The sequence below is a fragment of the Leopardus geoffroyi genome, chromosome C3 (genome assembly GCF_018350155.1).
Source record: "Leopardus geoffroyi isolate Oge1 chromosome C3, O.geoffroyi_Oge1_pat1.0, whole genome shotgun sequence".
Classification (NCBI taxonomy): domain Eukaryota; kingdom Metazoa; phylum Chordata; class Mammalia; order Carnivora; family Felidae; genus Leopardus; species Leopardus geoffroyi.
In genome coordinates this window covers 84,741,867-84,762,017 of record NC_059338.1, presented here as the reverse complement: position 1 = coordinate 84,762,017, position 20,151 = coordinate 84,741,867, and the positions used below count along the sequence as shown (strand labels likewise).

Sequence of the window (20,151 nt, the reverse complement as noted above, 5' to 3'; positions counted from 1 at the left end):
TTCTTTTACTGCCAGCCAAGGCTGTTGTTCAGTCAGGACACATGAGTACAGTAGCTAAAAGATCTCCGTTCTACTTGGTACATGGCCTCCTTGCCCCCATTATCTAGTAAGGAAGCATTAACTCCTTGCCTGCTGGGGGGCCCCTGAGAGCCTCTGGGATGCTGATTCACCATGACTGGTTTCTTTAGGCGCCTGTAATCCAAGTTAGTAAATATTTTGACTCACTCTTGGTGCTAGGCATTGAGCTCAGGGCTTTGCACCCATTGTATTCGACTCTAAATAAGTCTTCAAGGGCCTTATTCTTATTTTCCCAGTGATGAAATACAGATTACTTATTATATAACTGGCCCAATAGCACACCACTAATAAGAGTCTCTCTGGCTCCCAAGGACATGCTCCTCTCATTGTGTCTTTGCTTTCATTGGCTCACATTCTGTCTCTAAAAATATTCCTATGTTCTGCCTCAACGAGTTATTTTTAAAAAGTTAGTTTTACCAGCTTTGTAGTTCTGGCTTGTTCCAACTGGTTCAACAGTTTCCAGAGAAGAGCAGAATTATCATCAACTCTGTGAATAATTAACAAGTTGAGTTTGATCTCTGGACTAAAACTGACCACTGAACTTAATATTTGCCATGAACAAAAAGACAAGGAAACTTTCCCTAAGTCAGCACTTTTTCCATGCCTGGAGAAGTAGGGAAGCCAGAGAATCATTCTCACTCTGTTGCCCCTCTAGGAGATGAAGTCCCCTGCTCAAGGTCACAGGTGCTGAACCCAGCCTGGAGGCTGGGACTCTACTCTGTGGGGACTGGACAAGGTTTTGGAAATTAAATAGTCTCAGGCTGAAGTCATTATCAGTTGTGTGACATGGGGCAAAGTTACTCCCTCCTTCCCTCAACTTCCTTCGTCATTTGTAAATGGGGGTGGTAGTATTTATAGGTACTTAAGCTAATATTCTGCAGTGATATTAACATTTTTCAGCAGTCATCAACCAATCAAAGTGGTGCACATAGAACTTCAGCCGAGTGCTGGAGGCCCCAGCTCTGCAGGCGTGTACCTGTTAGTCTTTGGGGGTGTTGTGGGCGGGGGGGTCCCAGGGCAGCGGCAAGGTAGCCAGGAAGGTCGGAGTGCTGAGGGGGTGAGGGGCAGGTTTTGGGGAAGCAGATATTTATTAACTGCTATGGAAGTGTTTTAAGATTTTAACATCTGCTAGGCTGTTCAAATGGCTACAGGATCAAATAGGGGTCCTTCGCAATGTGAGTTTGCATTTATAGGGGAATTTACTCTGCTTGGTGCTGTGGCGAAACTTCTTTTCTCTCACATGATTCCACATAATCTTCACAAACACTCTGGAAGGGGCCACCTCAGGCCCCTTCTTTCGACGAGGAAACTGCCTCTCTGAAAGTTACAATACTAGTAAGTGGTAGACCAGCGATCTGGATTCATGCTGGCCCATGCCAGAGCCAGCCATGCACCTCCGATGGGTGAGAGCAGGAAATCCTGGGCAATAGTGCAAAACTGAAGTTGAGAACATGGGTGGGAAAGGACGAGTAAGAGAGATGGGCTGCAGGACACTTCTTATGAGGAATAACAGAGCTGCTAGACTCACGGAGTCCTTGGCAAGAATGACATTAAAAACATGTATCCCACTCCCATTTTGCAAATGGAACAAAATGCCGACAAAAGATGAAATCTGCATCAAGGGTAGATAAGAGTTTCTTTTGCATTATGCTTTTTGAAGCAACTTTGAAATTCTGCCCAAATAATAAGTTCAAGTAAAAAAAAAATCATAGCCGTTTGTACAGAGGGCTTTGTCTTCTCTCAGCTCTTGGTCATCTGTCAGTTGGATTGTTCAGTTTCTTGCCTTCATTGACTCCGTTTTCAGAGTACCAGGGGCCACTGAAGAAGGTATAGGTGGAACGTTCCACCTCGCCAACTTTCAGCAGCACCGAGGAAATCTGAAGACAAGCTTTTGTGATTGTGTGACCTGGAAATGCTTGCATTTCCAGTCTGATAACTGTGGGCTGAATCTTGTTTGGCCCATTTCACAGGTCAGCCATCTTGGACAAATCATGACTTCATATTAAAATAAGAATCACCGTGGCAACCTCCCAGGTTATACTGGAGATTAAATGAAATACCACTTGTAAGTCTGCAACCATGGGGTCTGGAGTATAGTATGTGCTCAGTGAACATTTTATTTCCTTTTCTCAGAAGCTCAATTTCTACACCTATTCAAGGAGAATGGTAATCGTATCTTAAAGAGAGGGTGCAGAGATTTAATTCAATAACTTGTGAAACATGCTTTAGCAATGCATAACATTATCAACACATTAAATTAGTGTTTTCATTGCTAGAGGGAGATGATGAAGGTGGCTCAAATGTCCTCTTGTCCCTAGCTACATCTCACAGTTGAATGTCTCATTTTATCCTTATTACTTTCAAGTGTCTTTCAACTCTTTAATCTGATTCTTCCAACATGACTATTGAAGCATTATACATGCCTCATAACACAATTCACATCTCCCTATCATGCCTCGCCCAGGTCTGTAAGCTCCAAACGTGTGGTGAACATGTGCATTTCTGAAGGAAAGGCTAAGGAGGTGACAGGCATTCAAATGAAACGTTTGTCTAAAGTGATCTGTAAAGAGGTGAAACTATGAGGCTCTGGATATTTCTTCCCCTTACGAGTGAATCTTCAATTTCAGGATTTCAACGAGTCAGAAAACATTAGGGTGCAGACAGCTTTGGGGAGCCACGATTCTGCCCCATCTTGCGACATGGTATCACAGTGCAGTTAGGAATTGTTTGGTCAAATTTAGTTTCAGATATGTACATACACACACATATATACACACACAGGCACACACATACATATATGTAGGCATTTAGTTATGACACAGTTCATTTCTTATTGCAGGTCAATAGAGTGTCTGAAAATACTGTTCTAAAGCAAGTTAGAAAGACCTTGATGTGTTTAGGGAAAAAAATATAGGACTGTGAGGCTGGAATACAGCTGCAAGAAGGAGTGATATGAAGTGAAGTTGGCAGCTAAGCAGAGGCCGGATTGTGCAGGCCAACAGGTCACGGTAAAGAACTTAGATTTTATTCTAAGCACCACTGGAAGCCACTAAAGGGTGTAAAGCAGCATGTTGCACACTCCGATTAACATTTTTAAAAGCACAGTTTTGGTTTGCTCAAGTTCACATATTAGACTCTGGAATTCATCAGGCCCACTCAATAACCAAGTGCTTTGGAGAGAATTAGAATGTTTGTAATGGAATAACACTGTAAACCACTGATTTGAATTCTTGGAGATACCAATGAGATTAGCTCGGGCAGTAAAAAATAAAACTCCCATAGAAACTCAAACAACAATGTACTATTTTTCACCTGTAAGTAAGCGAATATTTTCAAACAGCTTTACTGTAATTGGCACAATCTTTTTTAGAGGGTCACGCGGTCATTCCTATCAAAACTTACATTTTGCATAACCTTTAATCCAGAAATTTCACTTCAATGATTATGTCCTTCAGAAATACTCCCATACAGGGGTGCCTGGGTGGCTCAGTCAGTTAAGCGTCTGACTTTGGCTCAGGTCATGATCTCATAGCTTGTGGGTTCAAGCCCCACATCAGGCTCTGTGCTGACAGCTCAGAGCCTGAAGCCTGCTTCGGATTCTGTGTCGCTCTCTGCCCCTAGCCCGCTCACACTCTGTCTCTCTCTCTCTCTCTCTCTCTCTCAAAAAATAAACATTTAAAAAAATTTCCTTAAAGAAACACTCCCATACATGCCAAGAACATGTATAGCAAAAATGTTTGTATCATTTATAATTAAGAAAAAATGGATATGGTTGAAATGCACATTAAGGAAAAAACGCATAAATAAGAAACAGAAACTTTTTACTATGAAATATTAAAGAGCTATTTAAAAAGAACATTCTAGAAACTTTATGTACTGATATGAAGAAGGTTTGGATTTATTAACGAGTGAAAAATAGAACTATCACAGTAATATGGGTAGCATGAGCTAATTAAAAAAACTGGGCAGCTAAGCATATCTGAATATTCATAGAAAAAATTCTAGAAGGAATACACAACACATGTAATATTGATAACCCTTGGTCACACGTGGAACAAGGTGAAAAAAGGCAATGGAGGATGTCCTTTCTTTTACTTTATAGACTTTGCTATTTGAACTTCTTTTAAGCCCATGTTATTTTTGAACTGTAAAAAAAAAGTAATAAAATTATATTAATAAAAAAATATTCATAGGCTTAAAGGGCAGGCAGAGAGAGGCACTAACCCGGGAGGTAATAAAACAGTTACAGCTTTATGAGGATATGATGATGTCAAAGCCTGAGCTTCACCTCCTACGTTGTCGGGTTGGGGGAAACTAAAGATTCCGATGAAATGATGCACTTGGCTCGTTGGGGTGTGTGTGCTTGTGAGCATACATGTATGTGCACATCTATTTATGATTTTCTTCAAACACCTGGAGCCAGAGAGTTTTAACCATTACAAAACTAAATGTCACATCATCTCCGACCATCTTAACTCTGGTTAAGTTTCTTTGGCTCAACTTGCTCCAATCCTAAATTCATCTGTGGGTTTTGGGTGAGTCGTGCACACAGGGCAAAAGGGAAAAGGGGAAAATGGATAATGACAGCCACCAATCCCTGAGCATCAAGCTTCCTCCCAGGACTACTTCCCAGTGATTTCTGTCTATTACCAGGTACTCCATAACCCCGCGTGGTGGGTAACACATCATTCCCCCTTTACAAACGAATACAGCCCGGTCTCCGAAGCCAGGCGAGGCCATCTGCCCAAGTGGCACAGAAAGGGGAGGTGCTGGGCTGACAACCCAGGCCTGACTCCAGCGCCGGGCAATGCTCTCCACTCCCTTTCCAATGAGAGCCTCTCAGCTCCCTCGAAACACAGAGAAAGCAGCCTCAACCTCAACTGTGTTGGAACTGCTTGGTTATGCCTAAAGGTAGCTGGAGGATGGGGCTAAAGAGAACAGAACACTTTTAACGCAGTGCAATTATGCTTTCAGAGCTTTCAATAATGTGCCCTGGTTGGCTGAAATCTGTATCCACGCTACAAAAAAGAAAAAAAGGAATTACTAAGCAATTTATAGTATTTCTCATGTCCCCCCACTCCCCCAACCTCGTACAGAGACAGATGTGTGTTTTGCTCCCAAAATAAAGGGTTGATGAGATGGGAGCAGGATTATGTCAGAACCTTCCTCTGATAAGACTTCCTCCTATCTACTTAACTTTGCCTAGGAAGCTCATTCTGGCCCCCCTTCCCTAACCCCACCACATGGGGTTAGCTGCTAACACCCCCACCCCTTGCCAGTGCTGCTATAACGCCTGGAGCCTGCCCGTTCTCCGTCCTATTTACTATGTGCCTGTCTTGCTCAGCGGAATGCGGGTAGGCACCTGGACACGGGGACCACGTGGTATTCCTCCTTCTAGCCCCAGTGGGTAGCAGGTTGCCTGGTCAGCCTCAATCCGTAAAGAATGAATGAACACAATGCTAGCCAGACGCATCATTCGGAATGGCAAAGAAAACAGAAGGGTCCTGCAGAGAAGTGTCCCTTAAGGTTTGATAAAGAGCTGAAAATAGTCCAATTCTTAGCTTGGGAGAGAAAGAAAGGAAGGAGACATGTCTTGTGTAAAACTATTCCCAGATACTAGAATGGTGGATATACTTTTCAAAACCATAGAATGCACAACACAAAGAGTGAGACCTAATGTAACTAAGGTTGCTAATGATGTGTCCATGTTGGCTCATCCAGTGGAACAATGTGCGAAACTGATAGTCATGCTGACCCTGGGGGAGGCTTTGTGGTTGGGAGAGGGGGGATATGGGAACTCTGTGCTTTCCACCCAATTTTGCTGTGAACCTAAAAAATAAATTTTGCTCTAAAAAATAAAGTCTATTAAATTTTTTTTTAAGTACTAAAAGAGATGTCAGCACAAAGAACTGCCACCGTTTGATGCTTTATGGCTTTATGAACAACCTTGCTCTTACTGAAATATAAAAAGAAATAGACCCCATTAGAATAAAGTAGAATAAATCATGTGTATTCATTGAGATACAAGAGAATTCTCTCTCCGTGGGCTTTGATGTATCCACCAACAGTAGAGCCAGATAGCAAAGTGTACCCTAGTGTGCAAAAAAAAAAAGAAAAAAAAATCAGTGTTCAAAGAGCACAATTAAAAAAAATTACAAATGGAACAGCAACAAAAAACTTACTCTAGGAAATACTATTTCTAAAGGAGATACAGATTTACTCTTATCATTACCTTTTACCTCATCAATGGCCCAGATTTGGTTTCTAAAATTAAAGATTGTAACACAATTTGCCGGTTCATAAAAACATTATATAGTCTCTACTTTTCATAATAAAAGTACTCCCTGAAGTTCAGTCATCCTAGTATTACTTTTTTACATTTACATAGTAATTTTTTTGCATATTAATTTTTTACATGAATGAGGTTTAGGGCTATAGCCAAGGAATAAGTATTCATTAATTATAATCAATTAAAGCAACTAGCAACTTCTAGAACCATCTCAAAGGATAAAGTTGTACTTGGAATCTTGTCATGGACTGCTGTTGGAAGTCCTAAATTCAGGGTCCTAGTGTGGTAAAGGGACTTGTTCAAGGTCATATATCATACTTGTAGCCACACCATTTGTGGCAGAGCCAATATGGCCACCACTCCATACCTACATGCTCCATGATGCACTTGATTCACGTTATCTCATGTAAGCTGGTAAACAGATCTATGGAGTACAGAGTCCTACTAGCTCCAATTTTTAGGTCCGTCAAAGTGGCTTCAAGAAGTTATTCACTTGCCCACTGGCCACATAGCAGGCCAGGGGCTGGAACCATGATATGAAGTCGGCCTGTGTGACCTGACTTTGGCCTTAAGGGGGAAAGGGAGTCGCAGAAGCACAGAGAGGGACAGTTTCAGTAGGACTGTCACAATGCTCAGCCACAGGGAGGGTGGAGGTAATTAGGGGATGGTCAACATTCACCCAGGGCTGGTGATCGTTACTCATTATAAGGATGTAAAATCTCTCTTGTGAGAGCTGCTTCTCCTCTTCCTGACTCTTCTGGCTTCCAGGGTCACACTGCCCTCAGAGTTGCTGCAACAGAATGAAAATCTACCTGCTACTCAGATAACGCAACAAGCCAAATGTTGGAGCAGAAGAATGTTCTATATACTCTTTTTGGGTAAGGAGGGAGGGGCAGCCAAAAGTGGGGAGTGACCAGATGATCTTCTAGTGGGGGAATCCTAGCCTGGGGCTTTGGAGACCAGCATTCCTGTTCCAGGCCAGAAGCTGTAGCTTATTAGCTATGTGACCACGGATAAATCGCCTCATTTCTCTAAACCTGTTTCCTCAACTATAAATGGAGATCTGAGCATCTGTCCAGAAAGGCTGTTGTGATGATTCAAACTGGACATTGTGGACAAGGTGACCTCATCAGTGTTAATATTATCACCACACAATCACTTCTAATTCCTCCTCAGCTCTCCAACACCTTAGTACCTTAAAAGTTCTTTGGAAATATTTGTTGAATTAATGAGTAAACGTAAAAAAACGTATACAGTTCATCTACTAAAAATCAAAGCTCAAGAAAACATTTCAAATGCTATAGCAGTAGTGAGACAACTAAAGTATTAATTAGTTATCTCTTTACCTTACCAATTTCTTGTATCTAGCTGAGAAATTCTCCAGAACTAAAGGGAAGCTCTCTCTCCCAGAGAGTCACTTCATTCTGAATAAGGTTTTCAACACATACAATATCCTAGATTTTCTCTAGTCAATCATAATAGCTATTGATCTGCGCTTTATGTGCATGTTTCATTTTGTGCTTACAGCCATTTGAAGTAGATAACTATTATTTTAGTCCGATTATATTATTATACACACTATATATTTATTTTCCAAGAATGACTGAAATGAACTGACCACCGTCGTAAGCCACACTGTACAGAAGATAAACTAAAGCTTCCAAGCAAGTATGTAACTTCTCCCACAAAGCTTAAGATTACGAGCTTCATAGTAAGCAGAGCGCAGAGGAGAGAAACCCAGGTAGTTTGACAGTCAGGCCTTAACCACTATTCAGTTCTTTGTTACCTAGGTCAGACTCTCTACCTCCAGTTTATTTTTTATTTAAAAAAATTTTTTTAATGTTTATTTTTGAGACAGGGAGAGACAGAGCATGAGCAGGGAAGGGGCAGAGAGAGAGGGAGACACAGAATCTGAAGCAGGCTCCAGGCTCTGAGCTGTCAGCACAGAGGCCGATGTGGGGCTCGAACTCACGAACTGTGAGATCATGACCTGAGCTGAAGTCGGACGCTTAACCGACTGAGCCACCCAGGCGCCCCTCTACCTCCAGTTTAGCCCAACTACTGAGAATCCTCAGTTATGAGGTTTAAAAAAAAAATGCACCTATCAAGACAATCAAATCTTGGGGGTTAATTACATTATTGTACAAGTTTCTCCCCAAAAGTAGCAGAGCTCATCTTCTGAGTCATTTATGGCCACACTTCACAAGCAAGGCATCAAAGACTTATTATAGCATCAGGGAAAAGACCGAAATTCACTCTACTTCATAACCTGGCTGGCAATTGAGTTCTGGGAGAGGTAAAGACAGTATCACTCACTTGCTCCCACTTTTCATTCCATCCTAAACCCACTGCTGCCTGATCCTATTCAAACCAGAGCTATGACAGTACCTTTAGATGATAGGAAGGCTTTCTACTCTAGCAAACCCAATCCCCAAATTCATTCACTCACTCAAACTCTCTCTGCTTTGTCCTACTGGAGTATGAAGCAAAGCCATTCTGAGAGCACTCAACATTCTTTTGCTCGCTCCCCAGACTACCCCACCCCCCACCGAATTAATGTAACCTGTGCACTCTGAAGCCCCTGGCTCTCTCCTGCACCTCTTCCAGAGTTCAGCATAAATGCTTCTTCATGGAAGCCTCCACTGACTCATTGATGGAGAGATCCTCTTTTATATACCCTGTACATTCCCATTGACTGAAATGAAATTCCTTACTGTGAATTCCTTTTTGGCAAGTAGTTACCTGCCTTACCTGTCAGAATGTAAGTTACATTGAGGACAGAAACTATGGATCTGGTTTATCTTTGTAGGTTAGGCACTGGGAATTTAGAAGCCTCCCGGTTAAGTACTTTGAGAGTATTTTATTAGTTACCTCCTTTTTGCCATCATTTGTACAATTTTGGTCTGAATTCTCCGAAGGGAGTACTTCAACTAAACCTACACCCATGGGAATGCCAGCTGGTGCAGCAACTCTGGAAAACAATATGGAGGTTCCTCAAAAAACTAAAAATAGAACTACCCTAGGACCCAGCAATTGCACTAGTAGGCATTTATCCACGGGATACAGGTGTGCTGTTTCGAAGGGACACACGCACCCCCATGTTTATAGCAGCACTATCAACAATAGCCAAAGCATGGAAAGAGCCCAAATAGAAATTGATGGAAAGAGTCCATTGATGGATGAAAGGATAAAGAAGATGTGGTATATATATACAATGGAATATTACCCGGCAATCAAAAAGAATGAAATCTTGCCATTTGTAACTATGTGGATGGAACTGGAGGGTATTATGCTAAGTGAAATTACTCAGAGAAAGACAAAAATCATGACTTCACTCATATGAGGACTTTAAGAGACAAAACAGATGAACATAAGGGAAGGGAAACAAAAATAATACAAAAACAGGGAGGGGGACAAAACAGAAGAGACTCATAAATATGAAGAACAAACTGAGGGTTACTGGAGGGGTTGTGGGAAGGCGGATGGGCTAAATGGGTAAGCGGCCCTAAGGAATCTACTCCTGAAATCATTGTTGCACTAAATGCTAATTTGGATGTAAATTTAAAAAAATAAAATTAAAAAAAAAAAAAAACAAAACAAACCCTACACCCATCTGCTTTCTTTGAAGACCTACCAACCATCAGCACTTTCCAGGGCTATCTTTGATTAGAATCTGTCCTAAACATTGGGGCGCCTGGGTGGCTCAGTCAGTTAAGCGTCCGACTTCAGCCAGGTCACGATCTCACGGTCCGTGAGTTCGAGCCCCGCGTCAGGCTCTGGGCTGATGGCTCAGAGCCTGGAGCCTGTTTCCGATTCTGTGTCTCCCTCTCTCTCTGCCCGTCCCCCGTTCATGCTCTGTCTCTCTCTGTCCCAAAAAAATAAATAAACGTTGAAAAAAAAAAAACATAGGTGTGAAATTGATTTGTCCTGAGAAACAAACTCCAGGGCAGGGACTATCTCTCAAGGTGTTGCTTGTAACCTGTGTTCTAGTACCTAGACTAGAGCTCAACATCCTCCAGCCCTTCATAAATAGCTAGTAGTATCTTGTTGTGCTCGCAAATATACCCTAATCACTCTTGCATCTACTCTGCAGATAAAATTGCTACATTCGTTCAATAAGCAGTTTTCCCAGTTAATTCAGTAAAAGGAAATAAAAGCCCTTCTGCACATATTCTGGACCTGTTCATTTTGGAGGTCCTTTTAAATGCCTCCAAACATGTCATTTTCCTACATTAGGCAGGCTCAGTCCACTTAGAGGAAATGGGAACAGCAGCCTACACCAAGATCACCCAAGTATAAATGCACATCCTGTATTAGGGTCCCCTCCCTTTACTTTGTGCAGTGAGAGCCATGATAAATTAAGGACTCCCACTCTGGGGATAAATGGGCTCCCCGCCATGGAGCTTCCTACTCCCTTCTGCATTCACCTTTCTTCCTATTTACATTTTCCATAGGAGCCTGTTGACAAAGCCCAGGCTTTTGAATCTCACAGGTCTGTGGCAATGGTTTCAGGTGCTGGCCACCTCCCACACACCAGTCCCAGATGCCACATCTGCTCCTCTACCAACTGCTGGCACCTGCCTCCTTACTATGCCAACAGGGCCATATGGTCACATTTGCCCATTTTCTGTAATTTGGCTACCCAATGAGCACACTCCCTTTGTCTGAGACTCTGAAACTACTTAAGATGCAACTGATCTTAATACCAAAATGCCCCAGTGTAGACTCCAACAGGGGAGCGTAGTGATCAGCAATGTTCCCATTGATTCTGAAAATCAATGCGCTAAGAAAATTTATGTTTATGAGACATTTTTCATGAACACTGATAACCTAGAAGCAATGGGTGATGAAATTCTCACACAGCAAACGTAGGGAGGGCTTTGTCACTAAATGAATTCATCAAAATGTTTACTGAACAACGTAACGATGAAACACACTAACATTCTCAGAAAAATTGCAGCTTGATTTTGGACCGCATATGGCAGAAGAAGGTATACAAGTGGGAAAAAAATATAAATTCAGTTAACACTAATGGATGGTTTATTGGAAACCCTCAGACCGCTTTTCAAAAGGACTTGACAGATTTTATTTTAATAAGATAGTGAAGAGGAAGTAGTTCAAAAGAGGTCATCAGTCTTTTATTTAACTAAACACTGCCCTTCATTTTGAAGGAAATGATACAATTTCAAATCGGAACCTCCTTCTCAAGAAGTGGTATGAGAACGTAACATTGATTTAACGCACAATCTTCAACAAAAATACAGTTTACACAATTCACCAGGAAATAAAACACACAGAGAATTTACCGTATTAGTCAAAGGAATTCCCCATGGGTCACAGGAATTAGAGCTAAGAAGAGAACATAGTGAAAATCTGAATAAACCAGTCAAGTTCATAGCTACCACGATTTGAAAAAAAAAAATTCACAAATAAAACATAACTTTTCAAACAAAACCATTCAAGGACCATGATCACAAGAGATTTTATTCTCATTTATATTTTAAAAAATGGTTAGACAATCACATAATATCAAGAGTCTTCGACACAGTGAATTCCATCTTAAGAAAAAAAAAATAGAAAACAAGTAGCATTAAATTTTCTTCACTCTCCATAGCATATGTCATATAAAATTAAAGTTTTGCTTCCAAAAATATGTTTCCATGTGGTTGTCGTGTTGTCTAGTGGTGCTCTTAGGGCCAGAAGCACCAAAGACACGAGAAGTGTTAACCACCGAAGTGTCATTTTTTTCATAAAAACTAAAAACTTTCTTAAAGGTCTGGTGTAAAGTCTTCTGCTAGGCATTTTAGTGCTATAAAGTCATTTGAAATCACATATGGAATAAAAGCTACAAAAAGTAGTTCTTTCAATACAAAAAGTCGTGTAGCTGAAGTTGTGGGCTTCTCTGACATACATAAGCAGTCTCAATAAAATATTTGCTCAAATAAGAAAATAGAATTTGTTTCATTACTTTTTAGTATTCGGTCCGGTCCGCGGCCCTGTTCATCCCTGCCACAGCTTCTCAAGAACGTCAGAATCAATATTTCTTTCAGAGAACATACATACTTCACAGCGCAAAACAGTTCTGAAGTCTTATTACAAGGGAGAAACAGAAATTATTAAATATATCTATTTTTTTTTTTTTTAAAGTGCCGGATGTAGCCATAGCCTGGACATGAAGAACTCACTTATCCACAACACTGCCACCTTGAGGAGAGAGCAGAGTTGATGGAGTCCCCCTTTCTTGGAGCCTTTGTTGGTTGGTTGTTCCTTTAAAGCATTAGAACCCTAACAAAACTTCCAGTGAAATCCTTCTTTGTATTTACACTTCACTTCTCGGGTAGCCAGTAAAGACACATGCGTCACATGGGAAAGCCGTATCCGGAGTAGATGGATTTTCTTGTCCGGTTCATTTTCACAAAAACCTCTTCTCTGGAGGCAGAATGATACAATGGGCGCGGATTTCACAAGTTCTTCCTTCAAGTTGAGACTTCTCACAGAAAGAAAGCAGTTCCTTTGGGGCGCCCGGGTGGCTCTTGGTTTCACTTCAGGTCATGATTTCATGGCTTCGAGGGTTCAAGCCCTGTGTCAGGCTCCGCGCTGACAGTGCGGAGCCTGCTTGGGATTCTTTCTCCCTCACTTTTGGCCCCTCCCCACTCGTGCTCGCTCTCTCAAAATAAATAAATAAAAACTTAAAAACAAACAAAAAAGCAGTTCCTTTTTAACAGACTGTCACTGCTGTTACCTCCATGTGACCAACGACATTCACTTTCCAACTGAGGGCAAAGGAGGGACACAGAGATGGGGGAGTGAAAGAGGTAGCTGGCTAGCCAGCCCAAAACTGCTAGAAAGTGCCGTCCTGCTGTTCTCCTTCTGGCTGTCCGCACATTGGTCTTTCGACTACTGCGTTAAGCATAAAAGAAAATCCAGATCTGTTAGGTATGTTAGGCTCTCCTAAAGGTCTCTTACCTTGCTCAGCTTTTCCATGAGCAAAAGAATGTAGACATGAAACTGTGACATTATTAAGCATGGAAAACTAGATCTACATCTCCACAGGTGACGGGTAGCTCTCCAAAGTTCCAGACCAGGGCTGAGTGTGGTTCATCTTTAGCAAAGTGACAGGACCTGTTTGGTGATCCTTGTGAGAACAGGGAACACAGCTAATGTCCCTGAAATTAAATTATTTCATATTGAGGTGCTACGACGGTCTAGGCTTTTAAAAATTATGGCCTCAGCTTCCAAGTTTGAAAAAAGTATACCAGGACATCCTTCAAGTCTTGTTGCCATGAGTTAGAAATCCCCGGGGGAGAAGGCCCAAGGACCACTATAGGATGTTCATACAGAATTCCAATCCAACTGTGAGAATTCATTCACAAAAGGACTTGTTTAGTGTCATCTATAAGGATTCCCAAGAGAAAGAAAAACTTCACTCAACTTTTGAGATGGCATTAGCAATGCCAATCTGCAGCAGAGAAGAACTGTGAAATCAAGGGCATACACTACCAAAGAGCTCACAGGAATACAAGAGATGGGTTGTAAAAATGCTCTAAAAGTCCCACAGTAAAGCACACAGGATCAGCAGCAGATCCAAACAGTATAGGCCAGCCTGTGGCTGACAGATCTCACAACCCTAACCCGTGCCTTAGGACTGTTACCAGATTTGGTGCTGACTACACCAGGTGGCATTTAATTTGTGATGGCTGTCACCCCTCTGAATTGCAAAATCGCTCTGAAGGGGTGTTCTCCAAGGATCAAAGACACTGCTGCAACAGAACAAGACTTTGCATCTTGAATTAAATTGCATCAGGTGTGGCTAGCGAAACAAACACCTTGTCGTTGAGCCCACTTCAAGCCTAAGATTTTATCCGGGGCAGAATAAAAGCGAAAGTGAGGGGGAGAAACAGTGAGGAGGGGAAAAAAAAAAAAATTACAAGCCCACCACCAAAGCCTTACATTTTAAAAAAGGTTACCTTCACTGTTCAGGAAGGGGGTTAGGGTGATGGGTGGGAGATTAACTAATCCCTGCCAGGGCAACCCCATTTGGCTGCTTCTATAGTGGATACTTTATGGGGTGGCACCAGCCAAGCCCCTGGATGACCTGCCGAGGAACACAGCCAAGCAGGTTTAATTAGATCTGAGACACAAAGGGCTATTCCCTCCTTTGATAACAACGAGGCTGCAAGTGCCCACGATAGCAGGTGAGAAACAAAGGCGGCAAAACAGAACCATAATTGAATCCTTCCCCTAGCTGGTCGGTGACAATGATTTACTTGGAACCTGGGAAGTGGTGGCTGGAGCAAGAAGGAGCAGGAGACTCTGCTAGAAGCCAGCGCCAGATGATGAATTACTTGCGGGCGGGGGTGTGAGGGGGGAGGTAGGAAAGTCTTTGTTTTGTAGCCCAAGTTTACCCAACTATTTATCACCCTTCACGGGGTGGGGGCTGCCCTGCTGTAGTCTGCTGCTCCCGGACCTGGGCCTGGTCTCCGGCCTTACACCCCAGGAATCCCCAGCTTCCCAGGTACCACACACACCCCTGGGGAGTGGCGGTAGCAGATCTGTAGCTCTCCGAGCTGGCGGGGCGCCGCCGCCCAGGCCGCAGTACAGGGCACCCTTCAGGCCTTCAGAGGAGGGGAGGAAGTGGGGCGGGGGGAGGGGGGGGGTAGGCAACGGCTGGCCCTAGTACTCCGAACTTCCCTCCACCCCCGAGGGTGAGTGCTTAAGGGTCGACTTTGGTGCCAGGGCCAGCAGGGATGAAATGTCAGTCAAGTCCACCTTTTGGCCCACCTCAGAAAGAAAGAGCGAGCCAGCGGGCAGGCAGGACGTGCCCCCCTCCCCCCGCCCCGGGCCAAAGTGCTCCTACCTGCTCCCTCTTCCTCCTCCGTCCAAGATAAAAGCTCAAGCCACAGCTGGCTGCGCAATTCGCCACCTCTCCTTTTCCCAAAGGGCCCAGGAGCCCAGATGGGGCCCCGAAGGTGCTGGAGGAGGGAGTGAGAGGAGGGAGGGGGTGGCGGCCGCGGCGAACGGCTCCCTCTCAAAGCTCAGCACTCGGCTCGCGCCTCAGTGCACCGCCGCCTCTCGGGCCTCTTCCTCCCGTCCGGGCGCAGGGGGGCGCCCGGGAGGCGGCGTAGTCCGCGCCGCATCGCTGTCGCCCTCGTCCGGCTCGGCCGGATGTAGGTGCATAGCGAGCTCCTGCAGCACCGCCGCGCGCCCGATCTGGTCGTTGCGCCGTTTCTCCATGATCAGGTCCTCCAGGCTCTGGAACTCGAGCGTGTGGCTGCGCTGCGCCGAGAGCTGGATTTGCAGCCGGTAGGGCTGCTTGCCGATGCGCAGCTCGCCGCCAATCTTGAACTCGCGCTTGCCGTAGCGGCACCAGGCGGCGAAGCTCTCGGAGTTGCGCCAGCTCAGCTCGCGCTCCTTGGCGCCCACGTGTGCCAGCGCGTTGCGCACCACGGCGCCCGGGCTTAGTGGCTTGTAGCGGTACAGGTCGTTCACCACGCGGCCGCGCCGGCCCTGGCTCGCGTCGGTCAGGAAGCTGTTGCTCACTTCCAGCCGGTGCAAGTGCACCACCTGGAAGTTGCCCACGTATACAGCCCAGTGCGGGTACTGCGCCTGCGACACGAACTCCACCAGGTCGCCAGGCCTGCACTTGTTGAGCAGGTTCTCGGGCGTGTAGGTGCTCAGCGCCGCGGAGCCCGGCGAGAAGCTCTTCTGATAGATGCACTCGTCGCGGTAGAACACGGAACACTCCACTTCGTGCAGCCGCGGGTCGTACGGCTGCGGCGGCGGCAGTGGCGGTCCGTCGCCGCCGTCGGGCAAGCCGTCGCCGCCGCCGCCATCCGGCCCCTGGGGCGGCGGCTGCGGCTCCACGTCCTCATCGTCGTTGGAGAAAATGTAGGAGACCCCGATGCGAGGCCCGTCGTCACGGTCCACGCCAGTCGGGTCGGCCGTGGGAACTTCCTTATAACTTAGGTGGGTCAGTTTCTCCACCTGGTTGCCCATCACGCTGCGGATACACGTTCACACAGCCGAGAGGGGAGAAAGCGAAACCACCACTAGGGTCATTGGCACGGGTCCCCGGACAGGGGCTGAGGCCACCTGTTGGAAGAGGAAAGCAAGGAAGCCATGTAGGACCCTCCGTGAAAGGGACGATTTCTTAAGAGAAGGAAGAATGGCTGGGGGTCCAGCAGCTGGAGCCATTTTACGGGGAGGCTCTGTTGCGGCGAGCCTTCCCTCATTTCTCCACCTCTAGGGTCACGGTCACAGGAGGCCGGGCAACTCTAGCTCTACCCCGCCCCCAGCACTTCACCTCGCCCGGGCAAAAGCCCGTTGCATCAGCAGCTCCAACAGCTTCCGCCGGCGCCCTACCTGCCGAGCCCAGGCAGGAGGGAGTAAAGACGAGAAACTTTACTCCAATCCCCCTTTTCTTCATCCTCCTTTCACCCCTGGGCCCTAACTTAGCCCCTGAGACGCCCCCCAGGCCTCCATCCTCGGGGAAACCGGCGAGGATCCCGCAGATCGGCCGGGGCAGGTGAACCACCCTACCTGGCTCACCTGCGGCGCTCTCTCCACCCGTCTCGCCCGCCCCTCCCCCGCGCGCCTGCCCTAGGGCTTCGGGTTACCAGCGAAAACTCACCCGCAGAGAGGTGGAGGCCTTGGGGAGTTTACCCCTCCCTCCCCCCCCAACCGCACCTTGAGACTTCTAGGGTGAGTTTGCAGGTGTGGGATCCGCAATCCCTCCTCTCCAGGCGCGGGTGGCAGCGAGGCTGGGCAGCGGGAAGCGACGCATGTCTTGCCCCCGCGGGTACGTAGCGCCCCAAGATACGAAGGTGGGGGGCAATACCTGTTTACACCGACCCCCTCCCTCCTGCAGGGACTGCTGTTCCCCCTCAACCTGCTCTCGGGGGTAGGTGGGACGCGAGAAGGCGGAGAAGGAAGCAGCCAGGCTGCCCGGCGGCGGCAGCTCCGGCTCGGACCCGGCGAGCAACAAGCGCCGGAGCGGGAGGGACGGGATTGTAGATCCGGCTCCGGGCTCCCCGGGCGGGAGCGCAGCCCCTGGCATTTAAAGAGACAGACGCTTGCTCCCGGAGCCCAGGTCTTTCCCACACGGCGCAGAGCCTCCGGGATCCCCGCCCCCGCCCCGCCCACCCGGGCCGCGAGGCTCCGCCCAGACCACGCCCCCACGTCGGAGCGGCTTTAAATCCAACTGGTAAGTAATCAACCGGCGGGCGGGCGAGCGGGCTAGTTGACACTGATCGCCGCCTTCTGCGCTAGCCACTGGGAATCCTACTTGCCTTCTTAGAGCAAAGGCTTGCTGTGGGGCTCTTTGCTGCTTGCTCAGTTTGTATTTTTCCCAGCTGATGGCTTTAAAAAGAAATTGGAAGGCATACGCCACCTGCCAATGCAGAGATGAGAGAGAAAATAAGAGTTTGGTGTGTGTTGTGTTTCTTCTCTTCTTTCCTAGAGTACCTGGAGAGGGAGGAATAGTCATTAGGTAGTAAACAGACGTTTGCTTCTTTTCCTTTCTTTTCTCTTCTCTTCTCTTCTCTTCTCTTCTCTTCTCTTCTCTTCTCTTCTCTTCTCTTCTCTTCTCTTCTCTTCTCTTGATTGTATTTCTTGCCAGAGGTCACAGAAAAGAATGTTTTGCTAGGACAGCTCAGTTTAGAGGTGTTCCTAGAACGGGAAAAAAAAGTTCACAGAAAGGAAACAGAATAAAACAGAACAAAGACTAAGTTGCTGGCTTGCTTTCAAGCCCTGCGCTCCATTTATTAGATGTCCCTGGAAGTTAGCACAAAGTTGATTTCATAATCTCTTTGTTTCGAATGTTACCAGGTCATCCGGTAGTGAGAGAAAACATTCAGCTCTCCTTGTTTTTCTTGGGGCTAGGGGACATAGGGGTTGTCTAATTGTCCTTAAATTAAAAACAAATTAGCAGAGGCCCCTCCTAGATATATTTCCTATTTGCTGGTTTACAGAAGGAAGTGACAGGAGAGGAGCATTGCCTGTTAACCTTCACTACAAGGGGACACTTCCTCCATGCTGATTTTGCTTTTTGTTTCTTTGTGTATGTGTGTTTTGTGTTTTGTTTTGTTTGTACCTAAGATGCAGGTTACCAAAATGTTCTTTGTTTTTTAAAAAATAATAGGTCTAGATTGGAGTGGGGGTGGGGCATTGTTAATAGACAAGCTCAGGCAGCCACTGGAACACCAGACTAATGCGTGGTGGAATTAAGAATGCAATTTAAGACCTCTTCTACTCTGTTTTCCATCACTGTTTCTTTTAACTAAATTTTTCCAGGTAACACTATTATTTATTCAGTGTGCATACCAACCAGTGGAAACCGGCATATACTAACGCTACTGCGATCCTTTTTAGTTTGAGAGAGAGAGAAAAAAAAAAATCAATCTACTTAGGTCCTTTTGAGCCCGAACGATCAATATTGGTGGGGCTGTGATGGAAGTTAGTCCTTCAGCAAGTCTAAAATCACAGTACAAGTTAGACCAAAAAGAGACTTCTGTGTGCCTGCTGTGAAGATTAAATTTAAATATTTTCTGAACAGCCTGAGGCACATGTTCTGAGGTGCTGCTGTTACCTGAAAGCTTTGTGTCAATGTAGGTACCCATTTTATAGGGAGGAGTTAGGCTTCTAGAGGCAATGGTGACTCATCCTATGTCTATTAGACTGGGAGACTTGTCTTATACACCACACGTTCATTCTACAAGTTCAACAGGCACCAGCAGTGATAAGGCCACTTTGCTCTTAGCTGCTACTGGGTAGGTTGGCTAGGGATGGGAGGATCCATAGAAGGATGTGGTGGTATGACAATTTGCTGCCAGCACTTTGGGGCAAAGATCTAATAATTAGGAAACCACAACTCATTGTCTAGATGTCTGTCCCCTGGTCTTGAGGAGCTCTGTTCAGGTATGTGATAGTGGCTCAGCAATGTTTCTTCAACTGACCAACTATGAAGTCTCAGAGAAAACTTGTGCTGAGTCATTTTTATATCCCAATGCTTGGTACTTTTAAGTGCTCAATAAATGCTTGATGGATGCATTGCTGGAACCTTGACCATCACCTGCCTCCTGGGTAGCTTCTGTTAATTCCTGTTTGGGGGCCCCAACTGCCATCTGATCATCTTGGTCAGAGGTTGTATAGGGCTCCCAAACATACTTTGCTCATCTCCAATAATCATTTAATTAATTACACTTGGGGGGCGCCTGGGTGGCACAGTCGGTTAAGCGTCCGACTTCAGCCAGGTCACGATCTCGCGGTCCGTGAGTTCGAGCCCCGCGTCAGGCTCTGGGCTGATGGCTCAGAGCCTGGAGCCTGTTTCCGATTCTGTGTCTCCCTCTCTCTCTGCCCCTCCCCTGTTCATGCTCTGTCTCTCTCTGTCCCAAAAATGAATAAACGTTGAAAAAAAAATTTTTTTAATTAATTACACTTGGGAAATCTCATGTTTAGATTTCCAACTTCACTTGAAAAAACTAACTATATGAGCCCATCAGGCCCATGTTCCACGATAACATCAAAGAGCTAGAACTAAGTGATGGTTGCCTTGGAGATGAGATGTAGACTCCAGTTGGCCCCAATCCTGTCCTACCACCTCACCTACCTGGTTCCTTGATCGGCCCGGAGAATCTCTGTGTTGGCCATCTCTGCCATTCAAATTCTACCACTATCCCTTTTATCACTTCATTATATATAATTCAGCAGTGGATCATATACCACCTGGTATTATTCTTTAATTCATGTACTTAAAATGTCTTTTCTAGGGAGAGCTTGATTGAAAA

General features: G+C 45.5%; 1 protein-coding gene across 5 annotated transcripts in view; it reads right to left on the bottom strand.

Moving 5' to 3' along the window:
- The window catches only part of LRATD2 (LRAT domain containing 2), a 29,895-nt gene extending 12,581 nt beyond the window's left edge, over positions 1–17,314 (bottom strand). Inside the window, exons 1-3 of one of the 5 annotated variants that reach the window (XR_006706206.1) lie at positions 17,054–17,164; positions 15,225–16,459; positions 5,378–6,170 (exon numbers count right to left, since the gene is read on the bottom strand). Coding sequence is in view for 3 of the 5 variants with exons in the window: in XM_045453694.1 (XP_045309650.1) it covers positions 15,422–16,363 (942 nt within the window). In the remaining 2 variants the exon portion in view is untranslated. Of the gene's footprint in view, positions 1–5,377; positions 6,171–11,389; positions 16,460–16,997; positions 17,165–17,204 lie in introns of those variants that run through there. The other 4 variants (XR_006706205.1, XM_045453694.1, XM_045453692.1 and 1 more) reach the window with 4 other exon arrangements.
- Between the last annotated feature and the right edge of the window lie 2,837 nt (positions 17,315–20,151).